The 18,951-nt window shown below is 49.3% G+C and overlaps 1 protein-coding gene across 5 annotated transcripts in view; it reads right to left on the bottom strand.

Moving 5' to 3' along the window:
• Positions 1-18,951, bottom strand: part of EVL (Enah/Vasp-like) — a 153,887-nt gene that overhangs the window by 65,657 nt on the left and 69,279 nt on the right. Inside the window, exon 1 of one of the 5 annotated variants that reach the window (XM_045452069.1) lies at positions 10,578-10,706. The exons of the other annotated variants lie outside the window; for them this stretch is intronic. Within the exon in view, the coding sequence (XP_045308025.1) occupies positions 10,578-10,588 (11 nt within the window). The 5' untranslated portion in view covers positions 10,589-10,706. Of the gene's footprint in view, positions 1-10,577; positions 10,707-18,951 lie in introns of those variants that run through there. 5 annotated transcript variants of the gene reach the window in all.

The raw sequence follows: 18,951 nt of genomic DNA, 5'->3' as shown, positions 1-18,951 counted from the left end.
TGGCACGGTACCACCACCCTCGAGAGCCCAGGCTCAGCAGGGGCTGAGTGAATTAATGTGAGGAGGGAACGGGGGAGGCCAGAGAGAAGTGGCCATAAATAGATGTTCCCAAAGCCAAGCAGAAGCAGAGCCAGACTCTGAGGCGGCTTGTAACGTCTTGACTTGTTTACTTTCAACACGCAAGCAATGAAAGCGAACTTGAAAAAGCAGGCTGAGAATCACCAGGGAGGAAGCCCTTCAGCTGGCAGCAGGGGAGGGTGCAGCCCGCATTAACCTGTCTGGGCGCCCCAGCACAGAGAAATACGTGCTCGGCTCCCCGGCCAGCGCCAAGGCAAGGGGGCCGTAGGGAGGGGGCCGTCCTCTCCTTCGCCACACCCGACCCTCTGAAGCGTGAAGCACACCTCCTACATGATGTCATGAGATACTCAACCCTCACGGGCAAGTGATTACATTTATCCCTGTGTACATTAAGTGACTTGTCCAGAGTCACCGGGGAAGGGGAAGTGGGGGAGTGGGGGCAGACACCGCTAGCTGGGACCCTGCCTTCCTCCTTCCTCTGGAGGCCTCTGCCTCTGGCTTCTTGGGCCTCACTCCCTCCGTGTCCCCACTCACCTTTCAATGCCCCCTCCACGCACACACGCAGCACCCCCTCGCCCCTAGGCTGCCCTGCAGTCTTCCTGGAGCCCTCCCCTCCGTTCCACGCCAGCCGCTCTCTGCAGAGCCACTGGTGGCGTTCCAGGGCACCAGAGGGGACAGACTCACCCTCGTTCTTGTCCTCTTAGCCCCCTTGCCGCAACTTTCCCTTGGCTCTTCTGGTGGTGCTATGGCTCAGTTCATCTCCGGACTGCCCCTTTTCTGACCAGCCTTCCCCAGTGAACAGGGGCAGAGGGAATGTCTGGAAAAGGCCGGGTGGCTGGTGGCAGCCAGGAACCAGAGGTGCACCAAAACACGGGCCAGGGACATCCAACCAACACTGTCCCTCGTGGAGACCGTATGGGGAGGCGGAGGGGGCACGGCATCAGAGTCTGCCCAGGCCTGGCCTTTCATCCGCTAGCCGCATGGCCTTGGGGAAGCACGTGCCTGGCTGTGCAAAATGAGGGAAATGATCCTTCTCGACTAGGTTTCAGGGTGGCTGGGACGCGGCGAAGTCTGAGGAGATTAACAGGAGCGTGGTTTACTGCCATGAAGCCGCCAAGCCACCATCTCGAGCAAGGAACGCTGGCTCAGGTCACAGCAGGTCTGCGTGAGCCGAGATCAGGTGGAATCAGGACAAAGCGCTCCTGCGCCCACACGCACAGCCCTCGTTACCTCTGATTCTTTCCACGTCCACACAGAAAACCCGGGTCTCCAGCAGGTTCTTCGGTGTGGCCTGGAGAACCACCGCAGGCGTCCAGGCGGCAGGACCTGGGCTGCTGGGTCCTGTCTTGTGGAATGCCCACGCTTGAGCTCGTCCACCGGAGGGGCGGGTGCAGAGCCTCCCAGCCAGGCCTGGCTGCCAGGGCGGCTCGAATGCCAGGCCCGGAGCCCTGCTCTGCCCGCCCTCGGACTCTCCTCCGGCCTGTCGTCTATGCCACCTCCAGGGAGTGTGATCCCCCCCCTCTGAGAAGAGGCTGCTTCGTTTTTCCTTATACTGCTTACCACTGTTCTGAAAGTCTGCTGGTTTTCTCTCTCCCCCACGAGGATGGTTCTTTTCTCGGTTTGTTCGTTTTAAAAATATTGCTCATCTCTGTAGTTCCGGGAACTGTGACTAGTGACTGCTCAGTAAATATCTTTGGATAAATGCGTGCTTTTGAGTTTGCCTAGTTTTGAAGGCTGTTGTATTTCTAAACCTTCAAGGACTCTTCAGTGGGGGTGCAGGGACCACAACTCATGTGCGATCTGGCCATCCCTGCCTTTTCTGTCTCTCTCCCTGCATTCATTTAAAAACAGAGCAAGATGGGGCGCCTGGGTGGCGCAGTCAGTTAAGCGTCCGACTTCAGCCAGGTCACGATCTCGCGGTCTGGGAGTTCGAGCCCCGCATAGGCCTGGAGCCTGTTTCCGATTCTGTGTCTCCCTCTCTCTCTGCCCCTCCCCCGTTCATGCTCTGTCTCTCTCTGTCCCAAAAATAAATAAACGTTGAAAAAAAAAAAAAATTTAAAAAAAAAATCTTCTTAAAAAAAAAAAAAAAAAAAAAAACAGAGCAAGAAAACACCTGATTTACTGAGTACTGACTATGTCTCAAGTATGCCTGGTACTTGAGAGAAACTCAGCCATCTGTTGAATACAAGATGCGGTCTGTCCTTGAGGGTGTGCACACGTGCACACACAGTCTACAAGGCTCTGAGTGCTGCGTTCAGGTGTGTGCAAAGGACCACAGGTACAAGAGGAGGGCACGGTTAACCCTGCTACGGAGGAAGGGGGCGCTTCCGGCAAGCAAACAGGTGTCGGCAAAGGCACGGAGGGGAGAGCTCGGCCTCCCCGGCCATCACCCTGGGCCTTGCACCACTGCTCGACACACGTTCAAGTCCCGGTCGGACGCACCACGGGCACCACCATGTCCCAGGTTCAGTGACTGAGAAACAGAGGGACTTGGAGCCACAGCTTTGTCAGAGCTGAGAAATACAAGTGCTTTATTTAGATGGAGGAAACGGGCCTGGAGAAGGGAAGTAGGTTTCCCAGGGTCCTGTGGCGTATGTGGACGGGCCGTGTCTACACCACAGATCTTCCTCTCTGCCATTCGGTACAGCTTTTCTGCTTCACTTACAGCATTTTTACCATGTGGGACTGATCTCTTGTATGTTTGTTTTTTCTTTCCTTCTGAACCATTTGAAAGTAAGCTGCAGGCATCACGGTATTTCAACCCTAAGGTTTTTAGCACACATTTCTTGAAGATAAGGACATGCCAATATAGGACTTAAATACCATTATTATACCTAAGAAAAGTAACTTAACTAATAACTCTGGTACAGAGTCCGTATTACAGTTACCCAAATTCTTCTGGACCCAGGACCTCCTCCTGCATTTCGTGTGGTTGGGCTGCCTGCTTACTACTCTCTTTTAAGCTAAGCTAGAATTGATGTTTTCCATCGACACTGACTTTTTTGTGTGAAGAGTTCCGGCCAACTGGCTTGTCGGCTGTCCACACTCTGGACGGCTTCCTCAGGATGAAGTTCACAGTGAACAACAGCGAGAACCTGACAGAGGTGACAGCGGAGGGGGAGGCGACTGGACCCCGTCACAGCAGGAAGCACATGATGGTAGTGCCTCCCTTTCAAAAGGCAAGCGGTTGAAGCGGATGGACGCCAGATCTCTCCAGGGGAAAGGTACATTTCCCCCTTGGTAATCAGTTAACCATCCCGAGGGTGACCTTTCTCCCCTCGATGGAAACGGGCCTGAAACATGTTGAATGTTAGGTTTTACACTTAAAACGTTTTTTTCGGAACCGTTTCACACCCGAAATGGGGAGTAGGTCCCTCGCTCTATGTGGTGGTGTCACCTCATAAAGCTGTTCGGCTTCAGTGACACCCCTGCACCTTCTCCCCAGATCTCAGTGCCCCTCCTTCCCTGCGGGAGCCACCGTCCCGAACTGGGCGCTTACCAACTCTGTGCGTGCTTCCCGTAGTACACGCACATGACTATTTCACAGAAGCGGTTCTTGAGATGTTTGGTTTCAGGACCCTTTTACACCCACAGCAATTATTGAGAATGCCACAAAGCTTTGGTTTATGTGGGGTAAGTCAATCCATATTTACCATATTTGAAATTAAAACAGAATTTTTTTAGGGGCGCCTGGGTGGCTCAGTCGGTTGAGCGTCCGACTTTGGCTCAGGTCATGATCTCACAGTCTGTGGGTTCAAGCCTCGCGTCGGGCTCTGTGCTGACAGCTTGGAGCCTGGAGCCTGCTTCCGATTCTGTGTCTCCCTCTCTCTGCTCCTCCCCCACTCATGCTTTGTCTCTCTCTCTCTCAAAAATAAACATTAAAAAATTTTTTTTTAAAAACTGAGAATTTTTTAAAACACAACAATGCACAGGGGTGCCTGGGTGGCTCAGTCAGTTAAACGTCTGACTCTTGGTTTGGGCTCAGGACATGACCTCACGGTTCATGAGATCGAGGCCCACGTTGGGCTCTGTGCTGACGGAGCGGAGCCTGCTTGGGATTCTCTCTCTCCTTCTCTCTCTGCCCCCCTCCCGCTTGTGCAGACTCTCTCTCTCTCTCTCTCTAAATAAACATAAAAACAAATAAAGAAGCAACTCTCTAAACCCCCCCCCCCCACCAAACAAAAACAAAACCAAAACACAAGAATGCACAGGCACACATTTCATTACCTGTCACAGTTGACAATGTCAACACGTCATGTAGCTTCTGGAAAATTCCACTGTGCATTTGTGAGATAAGAGTGAAAAAGGCAAACGCTGCCTTAGTGTTATTAAAAACACAGTGTTGACTCACCCCCTAAAAGGGTTGTTCTCCTGACCACATGTGAGAGCGGCTGAACTACAGCAATGAAAAGAGAGGGTGAGGTCTGCATACATTCACACACAGACACTCAAATGCTGACCGTCTGAGCCCCAGTTTCGTAAGAGCCAGAATTAAAGGAAGGCTTTGGGTGAATGAAGCCTAAATTCAGTGTTAGCCCAGACGTCTTTTCTTCCATCCAAATTGGTTGGGAGGGTCAGACTGCTACGTCACCTGCAATGAAGACGTTTGCCTTTTCTCCATTATAATGCCACCGTCCCAGATGCTTGGACAGCTGGTCTCCACTTTTCTGTGGAGCGTAGTGAAATTGGAAAAAACATTCCCACCAACTGTTGACACAGTCTGATATTCTTAGACTGAACCTGTCTCACACCCACTTCCCACACTTTCTTTCAAGGCCACCAACACAGTCCTTCCTCGGGGAGCCATCTGATAGTCCATGTGGACCTCAAGAACATTCATAAATCCCAGTACATGCCTGTGTCCCCACAGTATGTGATTCTGATCGCTTGCAGAAATGGAATGCGTTTCAGCACAACCTGGGGACAGCTGTAGCGATCTGGCTGGACCAAGGACTGGGGCAGGATGCTGATCCCTGAGGGTAAATTAATAGCCTGGGAATGAGACCCGGCTGAGCCCCCAGCTAACACCCCTCGTTACCAGAACGGCAACCGGCTCAGTTCAATACACATCTGAGTAGATGCAGGGACGGGCAGAAATGAGTACCATTGTGTCCTGGGGCAGGCTGGGAGCACAATGATGAACGAACGGGTGACTGGCAGAGGTAGGCATGGGGTGCCACAGGGGGAGAGAGAAGGTCTCCTTGTCTCTTGTCATACAAACAGTGTGAAATCAGAGACCGCGGAGGATAACAGAGGTTAGACGCTCCGATCCTAACTTTGACTCTGCAATTTGGGGCAAGGTCCTTCGACAGGCTACAGCCAAGCTTAGCTGTTGAGAACATAAGCGATCTGGTTTCAAATCCAACTCTGTCAAGCGATACCTGGAACGAGGGACCTGTTTGCTGACCTTTGTTCTCACGTGCAGGATGGGATTAACAACGTAATGCCTCCGAAGATGAGGATTAAATACAATGTACAGAACAGAATCAGCAGAAGGCTTGCTATGAACAGTCAAAAAAGGGTAGCTTTTATTTTTCTTCCTGGGGTGTTACCAAAGTAAAACCACTGGGTCAGACCAGTTCTCAGCCACGTTTTGCCCAGCACACCCGCAGGGCACAACACACTCTCACGGGAACAACCCAGAATCACTGTGATGATGCTCCTCAACTGGAGGCACGTTGGATTCTTTGGGACAGAAGAAGACTGAGAAGTTTCAGGAAGCTCCCCAAAGGATCTGGGTACACGTCCCTGGGAACAGTAACTGAACAACATGATCTCCAAGGGCCCGTTTGACCGTGAGCTTCTGGGGCTCTCGAACTTGCCTGGGAGAAGACGTCAAAGGAAACACCCGCTACTCCTAGAGACGGGATTCCAAACCCTGCTGCAGAGGCAGGGGTGTGGGCCTCTGGACTGGGGGGTGGGCCGGAAGGACTGGGGGGTGGACCCAGGCTTCTCACACCTCTACACGTTCAAGACCTGCAGGACAGCGGAACAGGCGGTAATGACCGTGCCCAGACGGCCGACTAAGAATCCACAGTACAGGGAGCCTCGGCGCCTTCCCTGGCCGAGAGCAAGTGGACCGTCTGCCGTTCTGGCTTCTTCTCTACCACGCCACGCCAGGAAGCGGCACCGAGGAGCAGCTCTGGTAGCCCAGGCATCTCCAGGATCATACGACAAATGCAGTTAACGACGTGCAGCATTTGGATAAATGTGCATTGTCTTTGTGTCTGTGAGCAAAGCAGACAAAACCCTCCCCTCCTGGAACTTACATTCTAGAGGGGTGGAGAGAGACAACCAATAAAATAGTACACAAGTTTGGGGCGCCTGGGTTGCTCAGTTGGTTAAGCATCTCTAGGTCACGGTTTAGGTCATGATCTCATGGTTTCGTGAGTTTGAGCCCCGTGTCGGGCTCTGTGCTGACAGTGCAGAGCCTGCTTGGGATATTCATTCTCTCTCTCTCTCTCTCTCTCTCTCTCTCTCTCTCCTTCTCCCTCTCCCTCTCTCCCTTTCCACCATTCCCCTGATCATGTGGTCTCTGTCTCTCTCAAAATAAATAGACTTAAAAAAGTTAAAAACAGGGGCGCCTGGGTGGCGCAGTCGGTTGGGCGTCCGACTTCAGCCAGGTCACGATCTCGCGGTCCGTGAGTTCGAGCCCCGCGTCAGGCTCTGGGCTGATGGCTCAGAGCCTGGAGCCTGTTTCCGATTCTGTGTCTCCCTCTCTCTCTGCCCCTCCCCCGTTCATGCTCTGTCTCTCTCTGTCCCAAAAATAAATAAATGTTGAAAAAAAAATTAAAAAAAAAAAAAGTTAAAAACAATTTTTTTTAACACTTAATTATTTTTTGAGAGTCAGAGAGAGACAGAGCATAAGCGGGGGATGGCCAGAGAGAGGAGACACAAAATCGGAAGCAGGCTCCAGGCTCCGAGCTGTTGGCACAGAACCTGACATGGGGCTCAAACCCACGAACGGTGAGATCATGACCCGAGCCGAAGTCAGTCGCCCAACCGACTGAGCCACCCAGGCGCCCCCAAAAAGTTTTTTTAAATAGTAAGTAAGTTTGCAGTGTGTTGGCAGGTGAGAAGCCTTTAGAAAAAATAAAACACCCAAGCACAATAAAGACAGGAGGGAGACAGGGAAGGGATTAAGATTAGTTGGCTCCACGGAAAGGGGCAGATACATTTTCTTCCCTAGCCTTTCCTGCCGCACCGTGAGATCAGCCGCTTCCCGCTCGCCGCGGTCTTGTCCAACCGACATTTACCGGGAGCCCGCCGACGCAGGCTCCAAAACCCCACGGACCCCAGCCGGCACTCCGGTTATTGTACGAGGCTCCCACCCCCACTGTGGCAAAAGAAACCACAGGCCCCCCGAGACAGGTGTGAATCACTTTCCTTCACACCCACATCTGACCCACCAGGATGTCCTGGAGCCCGTGCCTCTGAAGCACATGCCCCCCTACACCGGCTGCCCCGTCCCTAGTCCAAACCACCCCCGATTCGTTGCAGGACCGCAAGAGCCCCGGGAGGGCCCCCTGCCTCCACTCTTGCCACAAGGAGAACCATCCATGCAGCGGCCCGAGTGATTTTTCTTAAGCCTCTATCGGACGCCTTTCCTTCTGCTTAAAACCCTCCAAAGGCTTCCTAAGACAATGAAGGAAATCTAAACTCCTCGCCAGGCCTGGCGGCTCTGTGTGAGAAGGCCTGCCTTCTCCTCTGCCCTCACCTCCTTCCCTCTCCAGATCCAAGGAGCTTCAGCTTCCCTGTTCTTCGACCCCTGACCCCACCAAACCGTGCCCGTCAGGGCCTTCACACTTGCCCCCACCTCCCATTTCCATCTTCAGATTTTGGCAAGGCTGCCTCGTGGCTGACCTCGTGACCTCCCGGCTGAGGTGTCTGAGTAAATGTCCCCGGCGGGGCCGCTGGGTAAGGCGATGGCCCAGCCATTCACCGCCAGCCTCTGGCACATTCCGGTCTCTCTCTCCTCTGTGGTTTCTGGTTTCTGGACTGTGTCCCTGCCCCCAGTGCAGTTTTGGGACAGGACGGCCTGTCTTGTTCCCCTGCTTCCCCGGCACCCAGAGAGAGCAGCCCCCGGGGGACGCTGACCGGGACGCTTGCTCCGTTCCTTTTTAAAGTCATGCCCTCTCCTTCTGAGCTCCCCCGAGAGCCCCCTTTCTCCCGGAAGTCGCTCCAATGTCTCAACCCGCACTGCTCTTCCCGTCTACGCTCGCCACCGCGTGTGCGCGCGGCCCTGAGGACTCGCGGGCTCTCCGTTTCTAAGTGCTGTCCCCCCACCCCGCATGTCCCCGCGTCTCTGAGCAGAGACCAGCTCTCGGTCTGTGCAGAAGGGCAGAGGACAAAGCATCTGGAGTCAGGAGCCATGAGCTCAAGGCTAGGTTTCCCGGCGGGTTGCTCCTTCTCTGCCTTGGTTTCCTCCTCTGTGACGCGGAAACGATAAAAACGAGACTCGCCGCCCTGAGGACCGCTGAGAGAATGAAGGGCGACACCGCCCGAGAGGGGAGGCTGGACACCGCCACGTGCCCCGGACACTCCGGCTCCCAGTCCACAGCTGAGCGCTCGGACGGCCGGAGCTGGGTCTGGCAGACAAGTTTTCGTGACTCGAAAGCCCCGTGACCCCAGCACAGGCGCGACGGTGACTTAGGAACCTGGATGTGTATGTACCCTGTTCGGTCAGCAGGAGGAAAACCAAAAGGCTGGCAGGCCTTCCAGCCGCCGTGCTTGTGGCTACCGACGCTGCCCGCCGGCGCTGTGCGTGCGGAGGGCAGTGCGGGACAGCGGGGCCTCTGGTTTGGTCGGCCACTACGTCAGTCACCAGACAAGTCCTGCCTGGACCCCTGGGCTCTGGGCCCCCACCTCCTGGCGTGTGCACCTCAGAGCTGGACTCCTCAGGCGGCTTCCAGACTTCAAAAGCATCATCGCCAACAACAAGACACTCTTTTTTCCTCAAAGAAATAGGGAGGGATACTTTAAAAAGATGAAAGAGACTTAGTTTGGCTGAAGTGGAGGGCAAGAGGCCTAAAGCACCGCTAACCTGGATGATCTACTGTGCACAGGCTCCTAAGGGCCTTTCAAGATGGAAAACTCCAAGACTCTGACAATTTTAAAAGACCTTTAAAAACCCGTGTTGTTTCCGCCCGTTCACTTCCGATACACCTTCCTGCAAGTGGCCGTTGACAGGCCAGAGTGAACGGCCTGAGCTATTCACACTGTACCTCACAGCTAAAAATGACTTTGGTCCCTACCCACTGTGGACGTTCACATGCCTTTGAGGTACAAGTATTCTGTTCTCCACAGCCCCACCCACAAGTCCTTTAAAGTTACAGGAAAATCACTAAAACGACAGAAAACCCGCTGCAAAGGAGCAGGAATAAAGCCAACCATAAAGAGGACGGTGTGTTTTCCTGGCCCTGGCGACTCTGGGCCTGAAGGAAAGGATTCCGGTGGCCTGGCCAAGGCTGCGACGCCCCCTCACCAAATTCCCTCTTCTGCCGAGCGGGAGTGTCGGCCAAGATCTCCTTACTGTAGGGCCGGTTTTATTAGCTCACTGTAAAATGCTGCCACAGTGCCTGTGCTGTGCCCTGGAAAAACGGCTAGGTGCGGCCATCCCTCTTCTCCCCGCCACACACGACCCTGACCAGGCGGCACGACTTTGCAGAGGCTGGGCCTCCTCACCCACAAAACAGGAGTGATGCTACCGCCCTGAGCAACCCCATGCCACTGAAACGGCATTTCGGAAACTGAGAAGTACTTTGTGAGGTGAGGGATTATCATTTTATGCTAAGACACAAACTTATAATGAGTTTAATCAAGTCAACACCAAAACCCCCAGACGATAAAACTCCTATCGCCTACAGTCTTCCATGGGGTCACAGGCTGGGGAGTGCCTCCCCATCTTTAGAGAGGGCAGTCACGATCCGATGGGAACAGTGTGGCCTGGCTGCCGCCCACGCAAGAGCTGAGCAGCAGGTCTGAGTGGCCGACGGCCTAAGTCACTTGCCACTCTCTCAAGCAGGTCAGGATTGTGCTCGTCAGTTGACGAAGTTTCTCTTACAAAAGGAACCTCGGCGCTTCCCTATTTGCCCCAGTATTTAGAGAAAACAATCTGAATGTTTTCAGGCCATTCTGGAGAGAGGAGCCAAGGGCGTCAGAGCCAAACCCGGACCCCGTTAGATCGTCAAACCCCTTCTATTACCCGAGACGGGTATTTGACCTCTGAGGAGTGCTTTCAACACAGAAGCCATTAAAGATCACAGACAGTAAGAGACACGGGCCCATGTAATGACAGGCCAGCAGATGAAGAGTGGACAGGCTCGGTCACGAACTTGCTGGGTGACCCTGGGTAAGTCCCTTGTCCTCGGTCCTCGGTTTCCCCATTATTATAACAAGGCGATCCGAGATGATTTCTGTGGTCCCTTCAGCTCTACACCGTTATGATTCTAGGTCTCCTCCAGACACTCTTCTGTCCCCTTTTTGGTCCCCATACTCACCCCGTGGCCATGGCTGAAAGGCTTTAGCACAGGGAACCCTGAGGAGGTGAGTCCTGTACTCCACAGGCTCTGCCGATCAGAGGACCACAGACCCTCGGAGGGCAGCAAACTTGATTTTTAGACTCAACTTCAAACCAAACAGGAAAAGGAAGCTGAACCAGAGACAAAGGGGAAATAAACCCCAGTTACAAACTGAAACCTAGGTAGAAAATAGAGAAACAAGAGGCTCACAGTGCAGAGCCCCAGCAGCGTGGGCGGCCGGGAGCCACCGCCGCCTGAAACTCGCAGGCCTCGCAGGCCGGGGCCTCAAGCCCCGAAGCACTTCCTGCGAGGGCGCAGCGGCAGGCTGGGCGCAGGGCCTGCGGTGGTACTGGCTGCCCCCCAGCTCAGGGCCTCCCCGCTCGGCCTCAGCCACCTGAAAGGTCTGGGCCCGGGGTTCTCCCACCTGCCCTAGAAAGGGGAGGTCAGGGCGGGTGGCTCCCTAAAGGCTTTTATGAAAAGGCCCCGAGAAAACTCAGAAGTATCCTCACCGATCCTCCGGAGGACACAAGGCTACATGATGATGTTTTAACAGCTGCTAAAGGTTTAATATTGACCTTAGTACCCGTTTTGCACCTCTGCTGGGGACACACTTCTGACGGGGAGATCTCAGTTGGCAGCTGAGGGCCTGCGAGGAAAAGACATGTGTGGGGAACACAGGAAACCTAGCCCTGTTACTTGTTCATCAAGAGGCCCTGGGGCTTCAGTTTCCTCAACTGTGTAATGGGCTAACGACCCTTACTTTGCCTGCCTCCACCGGGCTCTCGTGGAGATAAGGTCTATTCCCAACCCTTGGTTCCGAATTAACTGGGGCCGCAGAGAGGCCTTGTCCCAGAACCAAAACACAATCACTGGAAAGCTAACGACCAAAGGTATTAAGATGTTATGATTGATACAGCGGGAAACAGCTGCACAGAGCAGTGTAGGAAGAGCAGTTCTAGCCGGACAGCTAAGCTAGAAAGTACTTTGAAGGTTGAAAATGTATTTAAAAAAAATTTAAAAAAAAATTTTTTTTAATGTTTTGATTTAGTTCTGAGAGAGACAGAGACAGAATGAGAGTGGGTTGGGGCAGAGAGAGGGGGAGAATCCGAAGCAGGCTCCAGGCTCCCAGCTGTCAGCACAGAGCCTGATGTGGGGCTTGAACTCATGAACTGTGAGATCATGACCTGAGCCAAAGTTGGACGCTTAACCGCCTGAGTCACCCAGGCACCCTGAAAATGTATTTTAAAAGGCTTTCAAAGACACACATTCCCTTTTGAGCACTGCTTTAGGTGCAAACCACAAATTTAGACATATTGTGCTTTTCATTTTCCTTTAGTTCAAAATATTTTCTATTTTTCCATATGATTTCTTTTATCTATAGCTTATTTAGAAGTATTTTAATTTCTAAATACTTGGTGTTTTTAAAGTATCTGTTACTGTTACTTATTTCTAATTCTATTGTGGTCAAAGAACGTAATTAGTGTAACTTTTTGTTTTTCCTGGTATGATTTCAATCTTTTTTTTTTTTTTAAAGAGGGAGGGGCAGAGAGAGAGGGAGAGAGAGAGAGAGACACCCCGGAGCAGGCTCCAGGCTCTCAGCTGTCAGCACAGAGCCCGACGTGGGGCTCAAACTCACAAACTGTGAGATCATGACCTGAGCTGAAGTCAGCCAGTTAACCAACTGCACCACCCAGCGCCCCTGATTCCAATCTTTTAAAATTTACAGAGACCTGTTCCATGGCCCAGCGTGAAGTTTGCCTTGGTGAATGTACTATGTGCACAAGGACATGTATCCTAAAATTGGGTATAGTGTTCTAAAAATGGAAATTAGGTCAAGTGTTGTTCAGATCAAAGTCCTTACTGGTTTGCTGATTTGTTTTTGTCTAATTGTTCCATCAACTGATGAGGAAAAGGTTTAACATCTCCAACTGGTGATTTGTCTATTATTCTCTTTAATTCTGCGATTTTACTACATGTATTTTGGAGCTCTTATCAGGGGACATATACTTTCATGACTAAAATATCTTCCTGATGATCTGACCCTTCGATCAGTAGGAAATGTCCCTCTTTATCACTGGTAACCGTTTGTCGTTAAGTTTACTTTATCTGGTATTAACGTAGTTGTGCAGGTTCTTATGCTATTTGCTTGGTGTATTCTTCTCCATCCCGTATGGTTTTCTGTTGCTGCTGTAGAAAATTACTGCACACTGACAGTTTATAATACAAATCTGTTATCTCAGTTTTGTAAGATAATAGGTCAGAAGTCCGACATAGATCTCACGGGTCTCACTGAGCTAAAACCAAGGTGTTGGAAGTGCTATATTTCCCTCTGGAGGCTCTAAAGGAGAATTTCCTGGCCTTTCTCAGCTTCGAGAGGCCACCTATGCTCCTTCCTCATGGCCCCCTCCTCCTCCTACAAAGCCAGGAATGCAGAACCACTACAATTCACCCTTCCAATCTAACATCTATTTCTGACGGGAGCCAGGAAAGGTTCTGCACTGTGGTCGCTTCTTTTGGCCATATCTGAGGGGTCTTTCGGCGGGGTGGGGGGGGGGCTTTTATTATTTTCATCCTTATTGAGGTATAACTGACAAAAACTGTATATACATATAAACATATCATTTATCTACATTTGAGGTGTATGGCTTGATGTCTTGATGTATGTATACATTGGGAAATAATCGCCATGGTCAAGCTAATGAACATGTTCATCACCTCCCACAGTTACCATTTTCTTTTTTAGGTTCTCCACTTTTAACAACTCATGGGATTAGACCAGCCCCCACTGGATAATCAGGATAGTTGCCTCATCTCCAGGTGCATAACTCCGATCATATCTGCAAAGTCCCTTTTGCCACCTAAGGTAACATGTTCACAGCCTGGGGATTAAGGTGGGATGGTAGCATTACTCTGCCCACTACACATCCGTTTACTTTCAGCCTCTTTTACTTTTGTATTTAAAGAGTGTCTCTTATAGACAGTATACAATTGAGCCTTGCATTTCCACCTGGTCTGACAATCTCTATCTTTTAACTGGAGTATTTAGTCTATTTACATGTAATTTATTGATATGTTTGGGCATAGGTCTACCATTTTGCTGTTTTCTGTTTGTTTCATCTGTTTTGGTTTCCCTGTTTCTCTTTTCCCACATTCTTTGGGATAAATTACTTTTTAGAATTCCATTTTAATTTCTCTATGGACTTTTTAGCTATACCTCTTTACATTATTATTATTAATGTGTATTTTGAGAGAGAGCACGTGGGCAGGCAGGAGAAGGGCAGAGAGAGAGAGGGAGTGAGAGAATCCCAAGCAGGCTCCGCAGTAACAGTGCAGAGCCCGGTACAGGGCTCACTCTCACAACCGTGAGATCATGACTTGAGCCAAAATCAACAATTGGACGCCTAACTGATGGAGTCACCGAGGGGCCCCTTCACATTATTATCTAGAGGTCTTCTAGGGATTGCAATATACATTCTTAACTTTGTACAGTATACTCAGAGTTACTGTTGTGCTACTTCCTGTAAAGTGTTAAGTACACAGCAATCACATAAATGCACTCCCATCCTTCACGGGACAGTCATCACATGTATTACAGTCACAATACAATGTTATACATTAATATATTTTTGCTTTACACAGTCATGTACACATCCACATATAAATATATATATTTCACAAGAAAAAGTCTCCTATTTACTTATATACTTATCCTTTCAAGTACTCCTCGTCCCTTCCTAGACATCTGAGTTTCCATCATTTTTCTTCAGCTGAGGAATATAACAGCAGGTATACCACTACAACAAATGCTTTAGCTTTCTTTTATTTGAAAAACACCTTTATTTTGCCAACATACCTGAAAGTACTTTTTTCTGAATAGAGAATTTTGAGATTTTTTTTTTTTCTTTTAGCAGTTAAAAAAAACATTGTTCTACTGTCTCTGACATCCATGGTTTCTGATGAGAAGCCAGCCATCATTTATGTCATCATCCTCTGTATATAAGGTACCATATTTTCCCTGGTCGCTTTGAATATTTTCCTTTTCCTGGTTTCCAGCAGCGTGACTATGATGGGCTTAAGTGTGGTTTTCTCTGTATTTATCCTGCTAGGCGTTTGCTGAGATTCTTGGATATGTGAGTTAAGGTTTTTCAGCAAGTTTGGGAAGGTTTTGGTAGTTATTTCCTCAAGCATTATCCTTCTGCCCCATTCCCTTTCTCCTCTTCCTCAAGGATTCCAATCACACACATTTAGCCCTCTTGGTATCATCCCCCAGAGTCACCAAGGCTTTGTTAATTTTTCCCAATGTGATTTCCCTGGTTTTTAGATGGTTTCTATTGATCAGTATCCAAGTCCACTAACCCTTTTTAATACAATCTCTGAGCCACTTTTGTGGATCTCATCCAGTGAATTGTAAAGTTTCACCTCTAGTACTAGAATTTCCATTTGGTAAGTTTCTTTTTACAATTTCCATTTCTCTGTATGTCTGCTCACTGTATCCATCTTCTAAGTCTTTGAGCATATTTGTAACAGCAACTTGGAAGCACCTGCCTGCAAATCAAACTTAAGCATCACTTAAGGGTCTACTGATTGCTTTTCCCCCTCACATCTTCTGGCTCTTTATATGTTCACAAATTTATGACTGCATGTTAGACATCATTATGACATGCTGCAGAGTCTGGGTTATACTGTCTTCCTTTAAAGGTACTCAATTTGTCCTAGCAGGCAGGTAAATTACTGGAAGATTCTTTCAGTGCGATCAAGTGTGTATTAGTTCTTTCTTAAGTTCTTTTTCCATTTTGAACTTAGCCCTAGGGGGTAGCCCTTACTCAAGGGCACCACCCTCACTCCTAAGGTATGGCTGTTCTGGGGTCTCAACTGAATGCCTGAGGGGCTCAGTGAGGTCTCTTCATTAAGGCTGACTAGAATCTCCCAACACGTCCCAGCACTGCATGAACTTGGGCATCATCATTCAGTTCTTAGCCCTTCTGCAGGCCTCCTAGACAGTCTCATTCTACACGTGCATAGCCGGCCAGCCCTTAGCCAGCTACCCAAAGTGAACCCCTACACAAAACTCTGCTATCCCTGCTCCTACCACGAGGCTTCCTCTTCTCTATTTCTCTGCCCTGCAACATCCAGCTATTTCAGAAGCCTGGAATTCCAATATGTATCTGCCTTCTGAGCTCATTAAGATCACCTTTCGGCTGGAGACCCACCACTTTGTGCCAAAACCAAAAAGGAGTCCCAGGCAGAAAGCCAGAGCCACTGTGGGGCTTATCAATGTTTCTGCACTCAAGAATTGGAGTCCAGTGCTACCTGTCAATGCCTGAAAACAGCAAGAATTTAGTATTTTATGTGAATTTTTAAGTATCCTTATATTCAGGTGCTTCGTACATTTTGTTCAGTTTCACGGGTTTTTTGTCAAGAGAGCAAGTCCGTGATCATCATGCTGTCGTGGCTTGCAGCAGAAGTCAATGATGATTATGAAACCACCAAAGGGTACTCTTTTTCATTTTCTGAGCACTTCCTGAAGATGTCAGCCTGAGTGTAAACATCTTCGCCGTGAGAATGTGCCTTTCACCTCCATCCTTCCTCTCCTCTGTCCTCCAGTCATACGACAACCGTCTTTTCTCAGTTTCAATAAGTAGATAAGCGGGAAGGGTGCACCTTCCGAGGGCATTCTTTTAACTCTGCCGTCTAACTTTAATAAGGCACTTGTGCAAAATTATGAGGAATAAGAAATGTGGAAAGATTTCTGGCCAGGGTGTTATGAGATATGGATTCGTGCCCACGCTTTGTCACTGATACACCATACATCCTTGGGCATTTACTTCTCTACTCTCAATCCTGGCCTCCTCATCTGTTCAACCAAAGGACTGGCCACGTTATTAACTGTGAACTGCAGGTACAGCACCAATTCCTAAATCAATCGTGTCAAGGCAATAGAAAATGCTAGAAAAATAGGGTAGGAGCTGTTAACATCTGAAGAGCAATTCAGTGAGAGCGGTAAGAAATGTCCTGTCTGAGGGGCGCCTGGGTGGCGCAGTCGGTTAAGCATCCGACTCTTGATTTTGGCTCAGGTCATGATCTCGTGGTTCGTGAGTTCGAGCCCCACATTGGGCTCTGCACTGATGGCGGGTAACCTACTTGGGTTTCTCTGTCTCCTCTCTCTCTGCCCCTCCCCCACTCGTTCTCGTTCTCTCTCTCTCTCTCTCAAAAATAAACTTGAAAAAACAAAAAGAGAAATGTCTTGTTTAAGGCAGCACCTTAGAATGTATTACTATGAATTGAACTCAGCACTTAGTACACTGTTTAGGATGTAGTAGGCACAGGGTAAATGTTAACTGCATGATGAATATATGAATGAGTGAGTGAATGCAAGGAAAGGTCACCAAATCTCACACAGGATACTAAATGCTAAGGCATTTGGCTGTGCATCTTGAACACAGTAAATGCTCAGTAACCGACGACTGTATTGACTTGATTTGAAAGAGTGTTTTCCATGTGTCTAGATCCCAATAGACAGCAGAGTGACTGATAACAAATCAGGGAGCTACACTAAAGGGCACTGTACTCAGGAGACTGAATTCAAAGACTTGTGCGGCTCGGGAAAGTTATCTAACTTTTGTGGCTCTTAGTTTCCTTTTCTGTAAACGGACTGCTTTCTCTTCTACTCTCTCTTGGTGGGATGTTTGAGCATAAAAGGGTCTTTGACTAAGAAATATAGAAAAAAATCTGCTTTATTATACTGGTTTTTCATGAAATTTGTGCTTTAAAAAAAAAGAGTGTTCTGACAGGAAGGTCCTCACTTCCTAGGAACGGAGAAGAAGGGGGTGGAGAAATGGCTACAGAGAATTAGTTACCACCACTGACACAGGAAAACCTGTTGGCAAAGCTGCATGACCAAACGCGATCAAACCTGGGTTTGCCCTTCAACATCCACCTCTTCGGCCAAGTGTTTACTGAGTCCCCACGACAGACAAAATTATTCCTGCTGTTATGTTTGTTCTGCATTTTACAATATTATCAGTTTAACTGTCACAGATGATTGTTCTTTAGGGAGGGGCTACCTGTTTTATTCTTTTATACCCAGCTGTGCTCGGCACAATTCTTGGTATCCATACTGGGTGTTCAGAATGTTTGTTAAACTGTTCTGCTGAAGACCGGTACTCAGGAAGTAGGTGAATCACTGGTGTACAGAGAGGATACTGATATGGTCTGGCTTTTCAAACGTCAGCATTTGCAAAGGGAATGTTTGAGCCGAGCACGCAATACCAGGGTGCTTTGCCCCTACAAACTTCTATCCCAACCGAGCTCCTGGCCAAACTCATCTGCAGCATAAATAGACATCAGCAGCCAAGCCAAACGAACGCTCCAAGGAAACGACGATGAACTCACAGGGGAAAATTCTAACATCTCTATTACATGCTTGCACTTATTACAGACCTGGAAGAGAAACAACAAATGAAGCAACCTGTGATATAGAATAAATATAGATTTGATCTGTGCCCCAGTTTCTGGCCTGCAGCTCCCCAAACCCCTGGAATCTCCAAAGCATAAGAGCAGTGGGAGCATCTTTTGTTATATTTGGTCTTTGTCCTCACTTCCTGAACTAGATTCAGTGTGATCTAAGTGAAGTGGGCACCTTCTGTTATTCGTAACAACCCACACATCTGGTGTTGGAAGCGAAGTTGTGACGTGGTGATGTGAGAGTAAAAGAAACACAGAAATGAGTTTCTTCTTTGGAAGACCTATACCACGGGAAAGAGAATTTTAAAATTTAGTAAGTATAGGGGCGCCCGGGGGGCTCAGTCGGTTGAGCGTCCGACTTCGGCTCAGGTCATGATCTTGTGGTTTGTGAGTTCGAGCCCCGTGTTGGGCTCTGTGCTGACAGCTCGGAGCCTGGAGCCTGCTTCGGATTCTGTGTCTCCCCTGTCTCTGCCCCTTCCCCACTTATGCCCTGTGTCTCTCTGCCTTAAAAATAAATAAAACATTGAAAAAAAATTAGTAAGTATACTAAATGCCAGTGGAGAGATAAGGAGAGATACTTAAACATGAGGTGGGAATAGGCAACGAGGAAGAAGAGCCAAGTGATTTTTTTTTTTTTGGTTATAAAAATATAATTGTTGGGGAACCTGGGTGGCTCAGTTGGTTGAATGTCCGACTCTTTATCTCGGCTCAGGTCATGATCCCAGGGGATGCTTCCTAAAAAGGAAGTAGTGACACAGGCTATGACGTGAATGAGCCTCGAACACGTGATGCTAAGTGAAAGCAGCCAGCCGCGAAAAGACACACGTCGTATGACTCCATTTCTAGGAGATACGCAGACGAGGCAAATTCGCACAGGACACGGATTCGT

The sequence above is a fragment of the Leopardus geoffroyi genome, chromosome B3, assembly GCF_018350155.1.
Source record: "Leopardus geoffroyi isolate Oge1 chromosome B3, O.geoffroyi_Oge1_pat1.0, whole genome shotgun sequence".
Lineage (NCBI taxonomy): Eukaryota > Metazoa > Chordata > Mammalia > Carnivora > Felidae > Leopardus > Leopardus geoffroyi.
Note: the sequence above shows the minus strand (reverse complement) of the source record. Positions and strands in the feature narration are given on the sequence as shown.